Raw genomic sequence first — 17,951 nt, forward strand, 5'->3', positions numbered from 1 at the left:
GGAAAAATCCCTACATGAAGTTGTCCATCTGGTACAGGATTGCAGCCAATTGAGACAGCAAGCTAACATTCCCTAAACCCTTGCATTTATTGCCAATACTTTACCAAAGAAAATTATACAAAATAAACAATTGTCAAGATATCTGTGTTTTATTTTCTTATTTTCGGGACTTCGGTTTGTTAATGTAATGGAAAACAGATATAGTCTACATATTAAATTTAGATTAATAGCTTTAAAAACTAATTATTGTTGTGTATTGTGTTGCGCTATGCCAAAACAACTAAATAGTCTTTAGAAAGCTGATAAACTTTCATACAAGATAGATTATTTTGAACAAGAAATAATGACGGGACGTTCTTACTATTAAAGCCCTAAAAGAGGTAAGTTTAAAATTTAGAGTATATAATTTTGTATTAAAATGTATTCTTATGTATTTTAGTGCGTTGCAGTAGTCTTAAAACTTTGTATATTTACTTTTATAATTATAATAGTTTGACAAATAGTTGATATTTTAAAAATTCCTCATCTGATGTTTTGGCAACGCTGTGGGGTTCTGACGTCGTGAATCTTGAATGACATACATTTATATATAAAAATGCCTAAGTGAATCAAGGTTAGTAGATATTTAAGTGTTTAAGTGAATGTATGTTTAAGTGAATACTGTATTTTTGGACAGAGAGAATATATTTTTTGGCATAGAATTAGTTTTTATTTTATGACATTTATTTTCTATTCAAAGCATATTTTTGAATTTGCCGCCAACTGAAATTAGTTTCGGCCCGTCCGCAATTGGCGCTATAAACTCTCTCCCAAAACTTTCTATGGGACTTACCTTACTAGGGGGTATATACTTTGATTTTCGTCAATTCATGATCTGTCAAATAAATAGTAGTCTGTGTCAATATTTTATTTTAATCATTTAGTTCATGTAAATTATTTATTATTAAATATTTCTAATTTGATTCTATAAAAATGACCAGTATTAAATTTACTGAGCAGGCATATTGCAAAATGATATTGCATGCTTCTAAATATCCTCACTGTACTGTAAATGGCATCCTTTTAACTAAATCATCCTCAAATAATAAGGAAGTTGAATTTGTTGATTGTGTACCTCTATTTCACGTGTGCATAAATTTAACACCGATGGCAGAAATAGCATTAATGCAAGTATGTGCTACAGGATAAAAATAGGTTACAGCTATATTTACTTTAATTTTTTTTTAGATTGATGAATATGCTTCAAAAAAGAACTTAACTATAGCGGGATATTATGTAGCCCCCGAGAATCCTAGGGATACCAGTTTTGACAAAATGTACAATCGAATATCTGATAAGATTGCCTCAAATTGTAGTCCTTCTTATGTTGTCATTGTAAGTACACAATTTCAGTTTTATCTCTTCAAAAACACATTACATCAATCTGAATTATAAATTTTTGACAATTCAGACTAGTGTTTTTTGGCAGCTTTTGACTTAATATAGAGGAAATTTGGCCAAAGTTTCTACCTTTAGAAAGTATTATCTAGTAAATATAAATAATTATAATCCAATATGAGATTGTAAATTGACTTACTAATACTAGTCTTGTGGGTATATCTTCTGTGGGGTTTATTGTTAGGTGTTACTGTATTTGCTTTGTATATGCATTGTTTTCCCTTCATTTTTCCATATCAACTTGTTTACATTTTGTTAGTAAACTTAAGTCTCGTATTGATTACTTCTGCTCTTCACATTCTATGATTACTGTCACTGACATATTGGCTAATCACTGGTAGATCTTTCATTATGGACTTTTCTATTTACAATATTTTATTTTTAGGTGTTCCTTTTGAGATTATTTTCTTTCTAAAGACTGAATTCATTACAAAAGCCATTTATTCCTGATAGCTGATTGTTGTAATACTTTGTGTTATGTATGTTGCTATATCCATAGTTTTATATTTTGGTCTACAATTAAGTTGCAGTTTGCCGTTACAGTTTTATTAGTATATTGCCTTTATCATCTGCATAGGCTATTACTTTCAGCTAGAAGTTATTTTGTCTAAATAGAAATAATTGTAATGTATTGTTAATAATGCCAACATGTTTTAGGTGAACAGCACAGCCAATACTATTCAACGGGGTAAAATAGCTCTAAAAGTAGGTCAGTACAATGATGGTAGTTTAAAGCAATGTGACGACATCAGTGTATCAGATGATGCCATGAATGTGTGCATATCTGGACTTAATGATGCTTTGTATGAAAAATTAGTAGATTTTGATAACCATCTTGATGATATTTCATTAGACTGGACCAATAGTGAATTGAATAAGGAGATTCATTCCTTTTTATGAGGACAGCTGGCTTAGGTTCATCGATTTTTTCTTCACAAAAAAAATTTAAATAGATTCTAAATACACATTCCTATACAGGTATGCCTTTATTGCAAAGTTCAACAAATTTGACCTCTGCTAGTACCATCTGTCATTTTATTTATGTTTTGTAGATATGTAAAAGTTTGCGATTTATATGTTGTTGAAATATCATTTTAAATACAGTAATGATTTATATGTTGAATTTGTGTATTTATTTAAAAAAATGTACCACTAGTCCAAAATAACCAATCAAGCCTTAAGTGAACCTTCAGCAGTGGCAACTAGTCCTAAAGGGCTATGGCACTACAAACCATTTATGAAGCTGTTGTGTGTTATGATATAATATTGTTATTCCTTGTCTTATTTTCATAATTCTTCATCCATGCAGTTATTTAATTATATATAAATGTTAACCTTAATGAAAGTGTGCCCAAAAAATGAAAAAAAAAAATCCCTTTTCATCCAGTACCCCGGTAAATTAACCTGTGGTCTTATCTATTTGTGCATCGCCTCTTTTAGCAATCACATGCCATTGCGTATATGGAAGATGTTCTTTGTAATTTGAAAGCATAACTTTTAAAACCATGTTAAATTTTACATGTTTAGTTCTTCATTCTCATCTTCGTGTTTATAATTAAAATATGGCGCTAATATAAGTTTATATTGGTTAATAGACATCCGTAATAAAATTCCCAAAGTAGATATAAAAACTTTATTCGGAAATAAAACAAAAATGATACTGAAGTTATCGAAAATTTCCACAGTTTATTGGAATATCTTTTTCGAAAATGTTAAACAAGAATGATAAAAAACAAATGAATATATCTACTATGTATTGGATTATCTTGACCAATAATGTTAAATAATAATGTTAAGAAAATAACGAAAATGTCCTATGTTTACTGGATTTCCTTGTCCAAGAACGTTTGTTAATATTCCGTTTTTGTAATTTGGTGATATTTTCCATGCTTTAAGAAGTATGGGCCATCATGTTCAGGAACTGCCTAAAAAAGATTTTTTTTTAAACTTTGACTAACAATGGTAACAATTAATTATGCATATGGTACTATATGAGGCCGTATGAAACCCCTGTCAGTGTGCTTATGAAACTTACATAGATAACATATGATCAAAGAACTACACAAACAATGGCGTTGTTGCCAGTTACATCGCCTTAATCTGCGATCATATTATTGATCTGGGACTTATTTATAATTCTAGGATAATTTTTTTTTAATGGCTTTGGCTTGAAACCTTTAGCCATATCTAAATAGAGCAGTCAAATTATTCAAATGTATTTGATATAAAATGAGATTTCCTCTATATGAACATATATTCTTTGAACAGTCAGAAGAAGGTTTTTGTCAATTTTTAAGAGATTAAACAGATTATTAAATAAAAATTAAATGTTCCCCTTTTGTCGGTATTCCAACAAAAAAAATATTTTTTTCTTAAGGGTAAACATTCAATTTTACTCGCCAATAAAAAACTACTAAAACATGAGTCACCCGCTGAAGTTGTGGTATTAATTTATTTCTAGATGTTAAATAGACGGCAATACAGTACAAAACAGTAATTTTGTATTTTATTTTATTGGTTAAGAATCACTCTTATTTGTTAAAAACATATTCACAATATTATCTTGGAATGTGCATGATTTTTGAAAATAATTTTTAAAAACTAATTTTTTAAACACTTAATAGTGTCCGTCAACAACAAAACATTCAAATTTGAGTTAACAACAATTTTGGTGAGCCATAAAGTAGGTATGTGTAACTCTCAATCCTAAACATGTACCATAACACTAAAAGGTCATTGAGGGGAGGTGTGGGGTATTGAGGCTCATGAAATCCAAGAGATTTATGATTCTTTAACAAAGCTGGAAAGTTCAAACACATGAGGCACACTAAAACGATTTTTAATTGCATGATTGATCTGAATCAGCTGTATGTGTCTTAAATTAATAAATTTAATACTTATTTTACTTACTGCTAATCCTTTGCCTTTATGACAACATACTTTTTTGTCATGTAATATTTTTGGCAAATTATATTCTTTACATAGTAACTTCTCTATTCAGCACGCTAAAAAATAAAGCATATATGCAACAATTTTAATAACCATTGATAATACTATTAATTATATTACAACGTTATCAGTGGCGCACCCAGGGGGGGGTTTGAGGGTTAAACCCACCCCCCGCCCCAGGACCCTATTCCGACACTGTTACGCACACATTTTAAGCACTCAAAATGGAGGTAAAATATCGGTGACTAACCAAAACCCCCCCAGAGTCAAATTCTAGGTGCGCTACTGAACGTTATAAACGTCACATGTTTGTTATTTTTGTTCAAATAATTATTGTTTTTTCGTTTAACTTTGTTTTGTTTTATGAATAAGTTTTGTGAGACTGTATAGTAGGTTGCATAATTAACAGATTAATAAAAATGTGAAGTTGTGTTTACCTACTGCCGGCGGTATACTTTGAAGTACAGCTATGACCTGCTCAGCTGACTTCTTCAGTTCTTCCTGTTTTTCATATTCTTGTTTAACCGAATTTGCTTTCACTTTCACTTCTAGTGAAGATTTTAGAGGTCCTAGTAACTTATTAATTGCTAAAACAAAATCCAGATACATGTTACAGTTATGAAATTGATAGTAAAAATTTACTCATATAAAACTGATAAAAAAAGAGTATTACAAAATTAGAAAGAGATACTAACTGTATGTTTCCACTTAATAGACAGAAATGAAGACAGAAGGTTACAATTAAGTCGATGAAGAAGTATGATGTTAGAAAACTGAAAGATCCCAATGTTCGACTGAAGGTGAGTGAAAACCTCAATACAAAAGAGCTAAAATGCAGAAATGCAGGAACTATAGACGAAAGTCTTTCCATCATACAAGAAAATTTGAGAGAAATAAAAGAACAATACCTGAAGAAAGATACAGAGAAACGGAAATCGTGGATGACCGATAAAATACTTGAACTTATGGATCAGAGAAGAACACCGTGAGAGGAAAGATAAGAGAAGCGAAAGAGAAACAAAAAACAGAACAAGTCGTCGATATGATAACTGGCAGTTCTCTTCCAGAACAGTGGCTATACCGTTCTGAGGAGACCTAAAGAGGTCGAAATACGTATAAGCGGCTGTCGCTGCCCTGTATCAAAACAAAAATCTAATACCGTCATTATGTTTTATTACTTACTTCGTTTGGAGTACCAGAAACTGAATTCACTACGAATTTTGACCAGGATGAACGGCATGTGGAATGCAATTTTAGATTCCCTTGCCGATTTTTGTAAATGTAAGAGTTACTACTTATGTTTAGAAGTATGTTTTCCGATTGCTTTTGTTTTAGTCTTTAGGCATTCAAACATTTTTCAAGTAACCTTATTTTATATTTTTTTGACAAATATTTGTAATTTTTTTTTTGGTGTAATATTTTTTCGGACCAAAATCACCACATATTTTCAACTTCCATACAAATAATACACCAGTGCGGCACACCGTGTAAGCCACGATCCCCAAAATACCAGACTGCATTTAGGCATAACATATCATGTGCCACGCGGTCCGAACAACAAAATTGGGTGTGTCACGCGAATTATAACACGTGGCACTTAACGTGTTAAAAATTATTTTTCATCTAAACTTTGATTTGGAAGAAGTCCCAATTTAAAATCTATTGCAATATGCTTTAAATGTAATGACTGAGCTATAACTATTAAGAAATGCGAACAGTTGAAGTCGAAATTATAACTGACTGACTCGTGCATCTATCGTCTGATGTTTCAAGACCATTAAATAGAAAACAATAAAATACTTACATTGCAATACAGCTTCTGGACATATCTGTGACAATCTAATTATTATATGGTGAGTTAACATTTTGATATCGTAATGATCATTCAATGCTCTTTCTAAATGATTAATAAATTCAACTATATCCAATTTTTCAAGGAATGTGTCTAACAAAGTGTACATGCATTCATAAGCTGCTTTTCTGATATCTAATCCGTCATCGACAGTGTGCTTAAACGGTCCCATCTGAACCTCTCGAATTAACTCTTCCTGAAATAAAAAAAAACTTTTACAGTTGTAGAAACAGATACAGTAAGTTAAGTTTTGGATTAGATATTGCAAATTACATAGAGACCCCTTAGATTCTTAGACTCCTAGACACAAAACTAGAAAACGAAAACCATTTAGTAACTTATAACAACGCATATGCATCTCAGTCCGTCGATTTTTGTTTCGCTTACGTATACCCGGTTCATTTCTTATAACATAAACTTAATAAAAATACACTGACCATTATAAGGCGGTGCATTTGTATCGGTTTATGTATTTCATTAATATGAAGATGAATGAATTGTCTCCCTAACATCCAGATTTTAGTGTCACTTTTCGGTTCTTTTGTAGATATGCGGACAGGTGGCGCCAGTGGTAAATATAATAATTATAGTCGGTTCGCTAATCCCAGTCCCAACTGTCTAGTGAAGTTAGTCATTATTTTTTTGGGAAGTTAGTTATATTTTGACAGACTAGAAGTGGGTGGAAATTACTATACCACCAAGCACACGTGCTCATAGCCAATATTAATTGTAAACAAACATTTATTCAGATGCAGATACTTACAATTAAAATGATAAATCAAAGATTTACTGTTTATATTTTTGAAATTGCATAATCGTTTATAGATTTGTATAGACAAATAGAAAAATTTCTGTTTAAAAAATAGTTTTTGTACCATCATCATGATTTTGGTGTAAAGATGGTAAATAGGAGCTGTTCTCTCCCAAATCCAGAATGAACAGGAAAAAGTCATCGCTTACTTTAGCAAAGTCTTGTCGAAACCAGAAAGAAACTATTGCGTTACCAGGAGAAAATTGCTAGGCATAGTAAAGGCTTGCGAACATTTCCATAAATACTTGTATGGCAGAAAATTCCTTCTTCGAGAAATAAAAAGGCTCCCATAATTCCCTAATCCAGAGGGTCAGATGGTTAGAGCGATTGCAAGAATATGATTTCGAGATCGAATACAAGGCTGGAAGAGTTCACTTAAATGTTGATGCACTTTCGCACTTATATGCACTGATGCACTCGTAGAGGAACGACTTTGCCTCGTGAGACGAACCACCGTCATTATTGACCAGCCTGAACAACTACAAGACGCCCAATCACATGATCCATGCATAAAAAGAGTATTGGATAGCGAGCATGTAGTCCAGAAGTCAAGTCCTACTGGAACCCTGGAACCAATGAAATTGTCTGGTACTAAAAGATGATCTTCTGTACAGAACCTTTGAGAACGATGATTGTACTAATCTAAACTTCAGTTGACACCACCATTAATACCATAGATATACAATTAGATTAGTTATGAAATTTAATTATATTCTAAAATAACAAATACCTTAATTATAGTTTGCTCGTAAATTTGTGGTAATAGGGAATCCAGTAAATTTCTAATAAGGGAAGGTTTATTGTGTGAAGCTGTATTAAATGCTACCAGAGCTACTCTTCTTACGTTTATATCGGGATCCTTTAAAGTATTCAAGAATTTTCCAATACATTGTATCAATAATTGATCGATTGGTGATGGCTGAAATTAAAAAAAAAAAAATTAACAAAATGAGAAAAATTGTAAAAAAATCGACAGTAAAAGTCATAAAAGAATAAACCTAGGATTGGACATGTTTCTTGAATGTAGCGAATTTGATTCAATTAAATTCAGATTCAAAAAATAAAGTACTAGTTGACATAAAAATACGTACATATATATATATATATATATATATATATATATATATATATATATATATATATATATATATATATATATATATATATATATATATATATATATATATATATATATATATATATATATATATATATATATATATATATATATATATATATATATATATATATATATATATATATATATATATATATATATATATATATATATATATATATATATATATATATATATATATATATATATATATATATATATATATATATATATATATATATATATATATATATATATATATATATATATATATATATATATATATATATATATATATATATATATATATATATATATATATATATATATATATATATATATATATATATATATATATATATATATATATATATATATATATATATATATATATATATATATACATCTTTATACCATACCTGAACCATCTGAAAAACCATACAATCCTGAACCTCCTATATCTAGAGTATTTAGAGCTGCCTATGGCACGCTTATCTTCATTAATTCTAGCAAGGATTTCAAAAATGTATATATACAAAAGAAATTTTTAATATTTTAAAATATATATAAATGGGGATTTTACTTATTAATGACATAATCCTGATCCCCTTGTTATTTCAGTCAATTCTGAACCTAAACATACGTGTATATACACAAACCTGAGCCTAAGAGATGTTGCCAGCTTTAAGTAAAATGGGATTTCTTAGGGAAATTTTCGTATGTGTATACTTGAGAGTCAGAAGCAGTATATTTTTACTTTCCCTTAATTGTACATATCCTAAATATTAAAATATGTAAACAATACGTTCTGTCTACCGGTTATTGTGACAGCGAAGGCGTCATATTACTACCATAAATAAACCATACGTTCCAGTTCATAAATGTCAAAAATATGAGCTTATGTTAACGGCGATTTATATTAAAAAAAAAGAATAAATCAGGAAAGTATTGCATTCATTTATTATCAAAAGTAGGTACATTGGTACATTAACTTTACTCTACTATTTATTATAGCTTAGGTAATAGGAATTAAATTTGCCTACAAACATAAGAATAATGTGATACAGATCATATCAAAACTAAAACAAGAAAGTCTTTCTAAACAGTGAAAAAAAAATTAAAAACCAACTAAAAAATATTAGAAAATGGGTGTTTAATGTTTAAGTTTTCCTGTATACATATTATAAACTACAGCTTTGATGCATGTCCATTTTCTTTCTTTAATTACCTCGGGATATTCTTTAATAAGGTGTTGCACTTTTACCCTAATGGAAAGCTTTCTTTTTTTAACGTCGGAAAAGTATTCTGCGATAATTCTTTTTTGTTGTTTTGTCCATGGTCGTCTTCTATCAATAAGTATTTTCTTTTTTAAATTGCCCATTTTTTTGAGGTTCTTTATTATTATCTAAGTTAGCTGAAGTAGATGGAATCTCACAATCGACGTTTAGATTAGAGTATCCAAGATATTTTCCATTTCTGCCTCTTCCGCATCAGAGAGAGGAGCTTAATGGAGAAGGAGAGAAGGAGAAGTTAATGTTAGTTTCGTCTAATGTTTTACCTTTGTATTTTTCAGCTCTGCCTTCCATCATTAAAAGTAAAAGTTTAGAAATTTTAGCCGTTTGATATACTTTGACAAACGATAATAATTGCAGTGCATTTGTAATGTGTCATTTGTAATGAATTTGCTTAATTGCTTCATATCATTATTGAAAAATTGAAGAAGTTGAATAATGGTGGCCAAATGCTTTCGAAGTTTTGTTGCTGTTATACTCGCAGGTCTCTTCAACTGACATTTTTTGGCGTATTCACCTGATTTCAATTTGTGAAATAATTCTTCTGCAGATGTCGTTTCTTGAGGTCGTTAGTAAGCAGCAAAAGTTCTTCCTTGTTCCATTAATTTTGATTTAAATTGGTACATATTTGAGCAGAAACTTAAACTTCATTACACCATTGGGATTCTAAAAGAGTTTTTAATATTTTAAGTTCTTTTCTCTCATCGCTTGTGTTTTCAATCTGAACAAGAATAATATATGCTAAGTCGCAACATTTTCTCATAAGTGTCCCAAAATTTATGGCCAACGTTGGTGACTCATAATTATCTGTTTCTGGGTTATATTTTGCTATTTTATTAACTCCAGAAATTATTAGTTGAAAATGCTTTGGGCGAAGAATATCTATAAGTTTCTTAATATCAGAATTCTGTAGTCTTGTAAAGTCTAACAGTTTTGCGAGTCTTAGCATATTTTGTCTTACCAAATCAATTTTGCCTTTACTCTGACGGCCTTTTATGTACGAATATGCGTACTGGCAAATTGAGAGATCTTTTTTAGCAATAAGATTTATGTCGTCTGCACGCATTCTGAAGAAAATTTTTGATTTTAATAAATCATTACGTTTAAGAAAATGGTGTAGAAGCAAAGTAGTTTGTCCGTCGCTTTGGGACGTTTGTCTTCTATTATTTTTCTCATCGTAGTTTCAAGTTTCATAAAGCCAATTATCTCCCTTTTAAATAAACCTTATGACATAATATGTTAACTACGTCAATTTCTTCTAAGTGCCATTTAGAAATATGTCTAGCAAAATGGGAAACATCCTTTTCGCAATAGAAGCAAAAATCCCTTCGATCTTTGTAATTTTTTCTCAACGTTTTTTTAACAAGTGGCTGAAAAAAGAAGTAGAATGAATCAAACACGTTAAAAGAAAAAGAAAAGATTTAAGTAAAGTAACATTAAAAAAAAAGAAACATAATTGATTTTAACTTAAGACACGACATCTTGTGACTCAGTTGTCTCGTCCTTTACAACTAGTCAGATAGGCTTTTTTTATACATGTAGCTGAGTTTGGTTTGTTTTATTGGCCACAAAAAAACCCGTCTGACGAGACGTAAACGACAAAACAACCTTACCACAGTATTCATGTCTAATAAATTAAAATCAATTCTGTCTCTTTCCGTACGTTATATGCTTTCTCACAGATTGTTAATTTAAGAATTATTGGAGTTTAGGGGAATGTAAAGTATCAAATTGTTTTGAATACCATATACTGCTTATATGGTTATTTAATTAAGTTCTTACTTTCACTTCTAGAGCAAGAGATGATATCCTTTGAGCTACAGTACTGCTGCTTGTGTTTTGCCCTTTTTCAGTCTCCTTCTCAATTTGATGTTCACTTTTTTGTTTATTATCAAAATTTAAGAGTTTCCGTATTATTAGGGATTCGTCCTTCTCGCGTTTCTCTCTTTCAATCTGTTCTTTAAATAAAATTGAGGAAACATCATTCCCATCAATCACTTCTTCAAGTATTAACGAATCGTTATCACACTGTTTGCTGTCACAGATTTGTGGATGGCTCTTTTTTGTGGCATTTTTAAATCTGAGAACTGCAAGAAAGAGTCAAAGTTTAACCAAATTTAAGAACAATTAAACAAAAACATAGCTACCCATTTTTTTAGCTCGGCCGTCTTCTGATGGCATATAATTAGGATATTTATGGAATCGTCGTCATCCTCTATAAATTTGCTTTTGGATGTGTTAGACAAGTTATTAATTTTTTTTCTGTAGAAACACAGCATTATTATTTTCCGCATAGAAATCATACTCGTCGGATAAAAAATCCATATTTATTGCTTGATCTGGGTCCCTATGTTATTAGATTTGTATGTTCTCGAGATATCCCCACTTTCATCATATTGAATAGAAGAAATCAGCTTAAAATTTTTTGTCACTCAATAATTTACAACTAACCTATTTTGACACCCATTCATAAAATAGTTATATTTCTTTGATCTTCCAAATATTAACTCTTTTCGAGATATTTTAATATTGGTAATTTGGCACATGATTAATATTTTGAATGTCGAAGAAGTGTCACTTTTTGATACAAAAAGATTAGAATTTCTCTGTAAATACAGGAAATTTATTTAAAAGAATATATTTTATTCTTTGAGCTTAATAGATTAGAAAAAAGCATTTCAGACCCATTATTATTAAGTATGTAAAATATTATTTAAACGTTACCCATACGTTGCTCTTTTTCGTCTTTCCCCTTTCCATTTTTCTCTTTTGAACTTTAAACTTTTGAATCTTTTGTTACGTGTATCTGAGAAACTGGATACAAGCTGCTCTTCGAATTTTTCGAGCAATAATCAAAGTGTATTTTTTTCTACGTTTTTGTCTAAAAATTATACATTTAATCTTTAAACCCTTTCTCATTTTTTGCTTTTTTGGTTCATTTTGCACAGGATGTTTCAAAACTATTTTGAAAAATTTCAGGGGTATGATTGATAGATGAAAAGTTCTCATAAACAGTTCCCCTTTGCGCTATTGTTAACTAATAGAGACAAAGGTTTTAAACTAGTTAACCTAATTAACATGTAATAGTGCTAATTTAGTCAAATTCGTCTGAGATACTGACAGTCATAAAATACTAATTTAAAAATATAAACAGGAAGACATCAAGGTCCATTAGTTAGAGATACTTTTCCTTTTAATATAATTCCTCTAGAGGTTTATCGAAGTACTTCTAAAACATCTTGCATAACAGTTAGCAAAAAGAAGATGACGTGATTTCTCTTACTTGGGATGCCCTATATAAAATGAATTTAAACAGGAACTCAATATTTTGAGATATCTCAGACTACTGAAAACATTTCATAAGCCGTCTAAAATGATGTATCACGGAACTCCCCTCTATTAATTACGTTTTTTGTTAAAACGTTAAACTTTTGCTAAACATTATTTAGAACAAATCCTAAAAACCGGATAACATGTTAATCCCAAATTGCAAATCAGCTTCTTTCGATAAGAAAATCGCCTATAATAATTTTTAATAAACTCTGACACAGTCTTTTTGTAAATATAAATTAAAATCAAGAATAACTATTTTACTTGGATACCCTGTACCTCTGTTAATATTAACTTATATAAATAAGGACAATTCAGCTAGATTTTTAAGCCAAAGTGCTCAAAATGACAATTTAGTTTAATACCTTTTGTATAATTAACCTTTCCCTAAATATATATCAACCATCAAGTTACAAGGTACTTTATAATTATTATTCATTTTTAAACACACCTTCCTGAACCAAAACAAACGACTGTTGCAACTTGCAACTAAATAATAATATCTTATACCAGCTATTGAAAAGAAATCTCTCTGGCCTTGGCTAAAAATAGAATTCCCCAATTCTCTAAACAAAATAACGACAAAGCAATGTTGCCACATAGTATGGATCAGGAAGGTACTAATTGTGATAATGTATATAAAAATCATGTATATTCAAGAAATTGTTTCCAGAGCCAAAGTGGCAAATGGCTGAACTAAAAAATGCAATCCTGAACCACAATACAAACAGGTTTCTCTTAGATTCCAAATGACATATTGAATTGAAAGTTAGGCAGTTTTGTCCGCTGATGGCACCACTAATTTAAAAAAATGATTTAATTTGTAAATTTTAAATCATATGTCAGTTATAAAAGGAAACCAATCCTGAACCAATATACAGGTTCAGGATCGTAAACGGGGTTCAGGTTTGTGCTTAAGTTTTACTATCGAAGGCTCAGGATTGTACTAAAAACAAATATATATATATATATATATATATATATATATATATATATATATATATATATATATATATATATATATATATATATATATATATATATATATATATATATATATATATATATATATATATATATATATATATATATATATATATATATATATATATATATATATATATATATATATATATATATATATATATATATATATATATATATATATATATATATATATATATATATATATATATATATATATATATATATATATATATATATATATATATATATATATATATATATATATATATATATATATATATATATATATATATATATATATATATATATATATATATATATATATATATATATATATATATATATATATATATATATATATATATATATATATATATATATATATATATATATATATATATATATATAGTGAAAAAGCGATAAACGCTTGTCATCAACGCTGATCAAGTAGAATACAAAACTCAAATATATGGGTGTGCAGCGGAAGATAGGACAAAGAAGTACTCTTTTTAGTAAACCAAGCTTTCGCAAATCTTTATTTGCATCATCAGGGTGCTACAATAAACAAAATTAGTACAAAATACAGAAAAAGAATTATTTTGCATCTTACACTAATTGAGGTTAGTTGTCGTGATGTTTATTAAATGAAATGAGCAACTCATTTGACCCCTACAAATGATGGCGAAAACTATCCAAAATTGTTTTTTAAAAAACGTTCTTTAACAAATACATATTTAAAACACTTTAAAACACATATACATGAACACTTAAATAAAATTATGTTTAAATAATTACAGAACATGTCATAATATAAAATTTAGGTTATAAACATTCTTATCAGAAACAAAAGAATTGGTTGTGAATTCGTTCCTGCCAACTTAAAACCATAGAACGTTAGATCTTAATGATAACAATGTAAAGGTAATAGAATACCTGATAGATGCTGAACTTCTTGAAATAGAAAAGGTAAAAAGACTTATTTTAGAAGAAGTAGGAGAGGTATTGTATATCTCGTATATAATGAAACTTATATTGTTGATGATGAATTGTCTGTATTAGTAGATTCGTGTTTATCCAAAGTTAACAATATATATATATATATACAAACAACACAGTTTATTAGGGCTGCAGTCAGTAGGTTTGGCCGGGATGTTATAGAAACACTCTTTTGACTTTTGGTCGAGCTTTCGGAATTCTTTTATTCCTTCTTCAAGACACTGTAATTAGAAATTGAAGAAGGAATAAAAGAATTCCGAAAGCTCGACCAAAAGTCAAAAGAGTGCTTCTATAACATCCCGGCCAAACCTACTCACTCCAGCCCTAATAAACTGTGTTGTTTGTTTATATCGACAGTCAATAATATCCAGTATTTCTTATATATATATATATATATATATATATATATATATATATATATATATATATATATATATATATATATATATATATATATATATATATATATATATATATATATATATATGCCAAAATACAGGAATCCTCGAAATTAGATTCATGTTTTAACGTTAATGCATGTTCTGTCAGCGCACATGCATTTATTTTTTTGGTTTTTATGTCGCTGCGATGCGAGATCACTCTACTGTGAAAATTACGAGATGATCCTCCGATATACACGTTTTTACAAAAGGAAAAAACCATTCAAAACGTATTTTCTTGGAAATGTGTTTCATAAAATCCAATACGTCTTGTATAAATAAAAAGTCTGACATAAATAAACTGAGTAATATTTATTGTTATTTACTGACAAAACATCAAAAATAAAATAAAGATTTACTTTTACATATATACACACCATAATACACCTGCATGCAAAACATGTTGCATACTATCAAGACCGGTTTAATATACTACTTCCATTAATAAATCATGAAGAACACTTAATTACATTTTAATCATACTATTTTTGTTTTTTCGTTCTGTTCTCTATGTATCAGTTAAAACACACCAATAAAAGATATTTTATGTTATATTTTATGTGTGTGTTATTATAATGTTGAGTGTCATAGCTTTATATAAATAATCTCGACGACTAGTAAGTTGCACTGACAATTTGTGATATATTGTAAATATTTACACATTCTTTTAATTATAGTGTCTTGAAGAAGAAATACAACAATTCCGAAAGCTAGACCAAAAGTCAAAAGAGTGTTTCTGTAACATCCCGGCCAAACTTTCTGACTGCAGCTCTAATAAACTGTGTTGTTTGTTTATATCGACAGTCAATAATATCCAGTATTTCTTAATATATTGAGATAATATAAACATAGGAGGAAGAAAAATAGTGTTTAAAAAAATAATTTATAAGTTATATACTAGATAATATTAGATATAAAAAGTATTTGGTTATTTTAATAAGTTATATACTATAGAATATATTTATATGAGGGCATTCTTAAGAAATTCACATATAATAAGTGTAAAAAGTTTTTTTTTTTTAATAATTATGATATATTTAAGTGAGCCATGTGCATAGGCAACCAAATATACTCTGAATAAGTGACAGACAGATAAATAATAGTTACGAATATAAAGTGGGATTATTTGTTAATTTAAAATGTTTAGTTTACATATAGTTACGGATTTGAAGTAGTGTAGTTTATTAATTAAGGTTGTTTAATTTACATATAAGTTTATATTCTGATCTGAAAAGCCTAAATGTCAATAAAATTCTCGATAGAAAAGTAAAGAATTCTCTAGAACACAGAATTTAACCTTTGTTTACGGTAGAACCTTCGCGAATATGGTTATGTCTGTGAAATGGACATAATCGAACATATACTTTTTCGAGAACATTCATATATGTAGGAAATAGAACAATTCGAATATGATTTCTTGCCAGATGGTTCTGGAACATTGAAAAGGTATAAATACTCAGTGATTTGGATTCAAAATGGCCAGTCAGTCAGTAAGGAATCAGACAGTTAGTTAGTAAGAAGACAGACACAGTTAGTCACAGTCAGTTGTTCAGTAAGTTCAAGATTAGTCAGTCAGAATTAGGAAGAAAGTATAAAGTATGCAATAATCAATGATTTAGTATTAAAATTTGATAGTATTGGAAAGTATATTAGAAGATAATTGGTTGGAGATTGGAAGAAATTAAAAATTATATTATGATTGAAGATTAGTAGAAATCAAATTATAGTAGTTATACAGTGATTGGATATTGGTGTATTAAAAAGAAGAATAAATATAAATGCTATTGAGAAGAAAAATATATCTTAAATTGGTAGAAGCTGATAATCGGAAAAAGTAATTTCACCAAAACAAGGATAACCGAAGCTGAGAACGAAGACATTGAGTGGTGATTAAAATCTATATAGTGGAGAACAGTTCATTTAGGCATTCAGTAACAGAAAGGTACACAATTTTGTTAATATAATTTAATTAGTGTCATAAGAATTTTAATTTAAAAATAGTTTATTTTAAATTTACATTGACTATGTTAAATATATATATATGTGTGTTTCATAATAGATATAATAAAGATAATTTCAAAAAGTGCTTACAAACTAATTCTTTGAGAACCGCGATAAACCATATATATATATATATATATATATATATATATATATATATATATATATATATATATATATATATATATATATATATATATATATATATATATATTGCCAAAATACAGGAATCCTCGAAATTAGATTCATGTTTTAACGTTAATGCATGTTCTGTCAGCGCACATGCATTTATTTTTTTGGTTTTTATGTCGCTGCGATGCGAGATCACTCTACTGTGAAAATTACGAGATGATCCTCCGATATACACGTTTTTACAAAAGGAAAAAACCATTCAAAACGTATTTTCTTGGAAATGTGTTTCATAAAATCCAATACGTCTTGTATAAATAAAAAGTCTGACATAAATAAACTGAGTAATATTTATTGTTATTTACTGACAAAACATCAAAAATAAAATAAAGATTTACTTTTACATATATACACACCATAATACACCTGCATGCAAAACATGTTGCATACTATCAAGACCGGTTTAATATACTACTTCCATTAATAAATCATGAAGAACACTTAATTACATTTTAATCATACTATTTTTGTTTTTTCGTTCTGTTCTCTATGTATCAGTTAAAACACACCAATAAAAGATATTTTATGTTATATTTTATGTGTGTGTTAT

At 28.7% G+C, this 17,951-nt stretch overlaps 2 protein-coding genes across 3 annotated transcripts in view; one reads left to right on the top strand and one right to left on the bottom strand.

Annotated features, from left to right (window-relative positions):
• The first annotated feature begins 864 nt into the window (after positions 1-864).
• On the top strand, positions 865-2,560 carry EMC8-9 (ER membrane protein complex subunit 8/9). Its single transcript, XM_072541366.1, has 3 exons — positions 865-1,170; positions 1,228-1,374; positions 2,095-2,560. The coding sequence occupies exons 1-3, from the start codon at positions 973-975 to the stop codon at positions 2,335-2,337; spliced, it is 588 nt and encodes a 195-aa protein (XP_072397467.1). The 5' UTR covers positions 865-972; the 3' UTR covers positions 2,338-2,560.
• A 495-nt stretch (positions 2,561-3,055) lies between these two features.
• LOC140449234 (cullin-associated NEDD8-dissociated protein 1-like) overlaps positions 3,056-17,951 on the bottom strand; it is a 51,972-nt gene continuing 37,076 nt past the window's right edge. For both annotated transcript variants that reach the window (XM_072542422.1, XM_072542421.1), the window contains exons 12-16: positions 7,780-7,968; positions 6,191-6,434; positions 4,824-4,973; positions 4,348-4,442; positions 3,056-3,362 (exon numbers count right to left, since the gene is read on the bottom strand). In XM_072542422.1, the coding sequence (XP_072398523.1) occupies positions 4,435-4,442; positions 4,824-4,973; positions 6,191-6,434; positions 7,780-7,968 (591 nt within the window). In that variant the 3' untranslated portion in view covers positions 3,056-3,362; positions 4,348-4,434. The remainder of the gene's footprint in view (positions 3,363-4,347; positions 4,443-4,823; positions 4,974-6,190; positions 6,435-7,779; positions 7,969-17,951) is intronic.

This window comes from Diabrotica undecimpunctata, chromosome 8 (assembly GCF_040954645.1).
Source record: "Diabrotica undecimpunctata isolate CICGRU chromosome 8, icDiaUnde3, whole genome shotgun sequence".
NCBI classification, from domain to species: domain Eukaryota; kingdom Metazoa; phylum Arthropoda; class Insecta; order Coleoptera; family Chrysomelidae; genus Diabrotica; species Diabrotica undecimpunctata.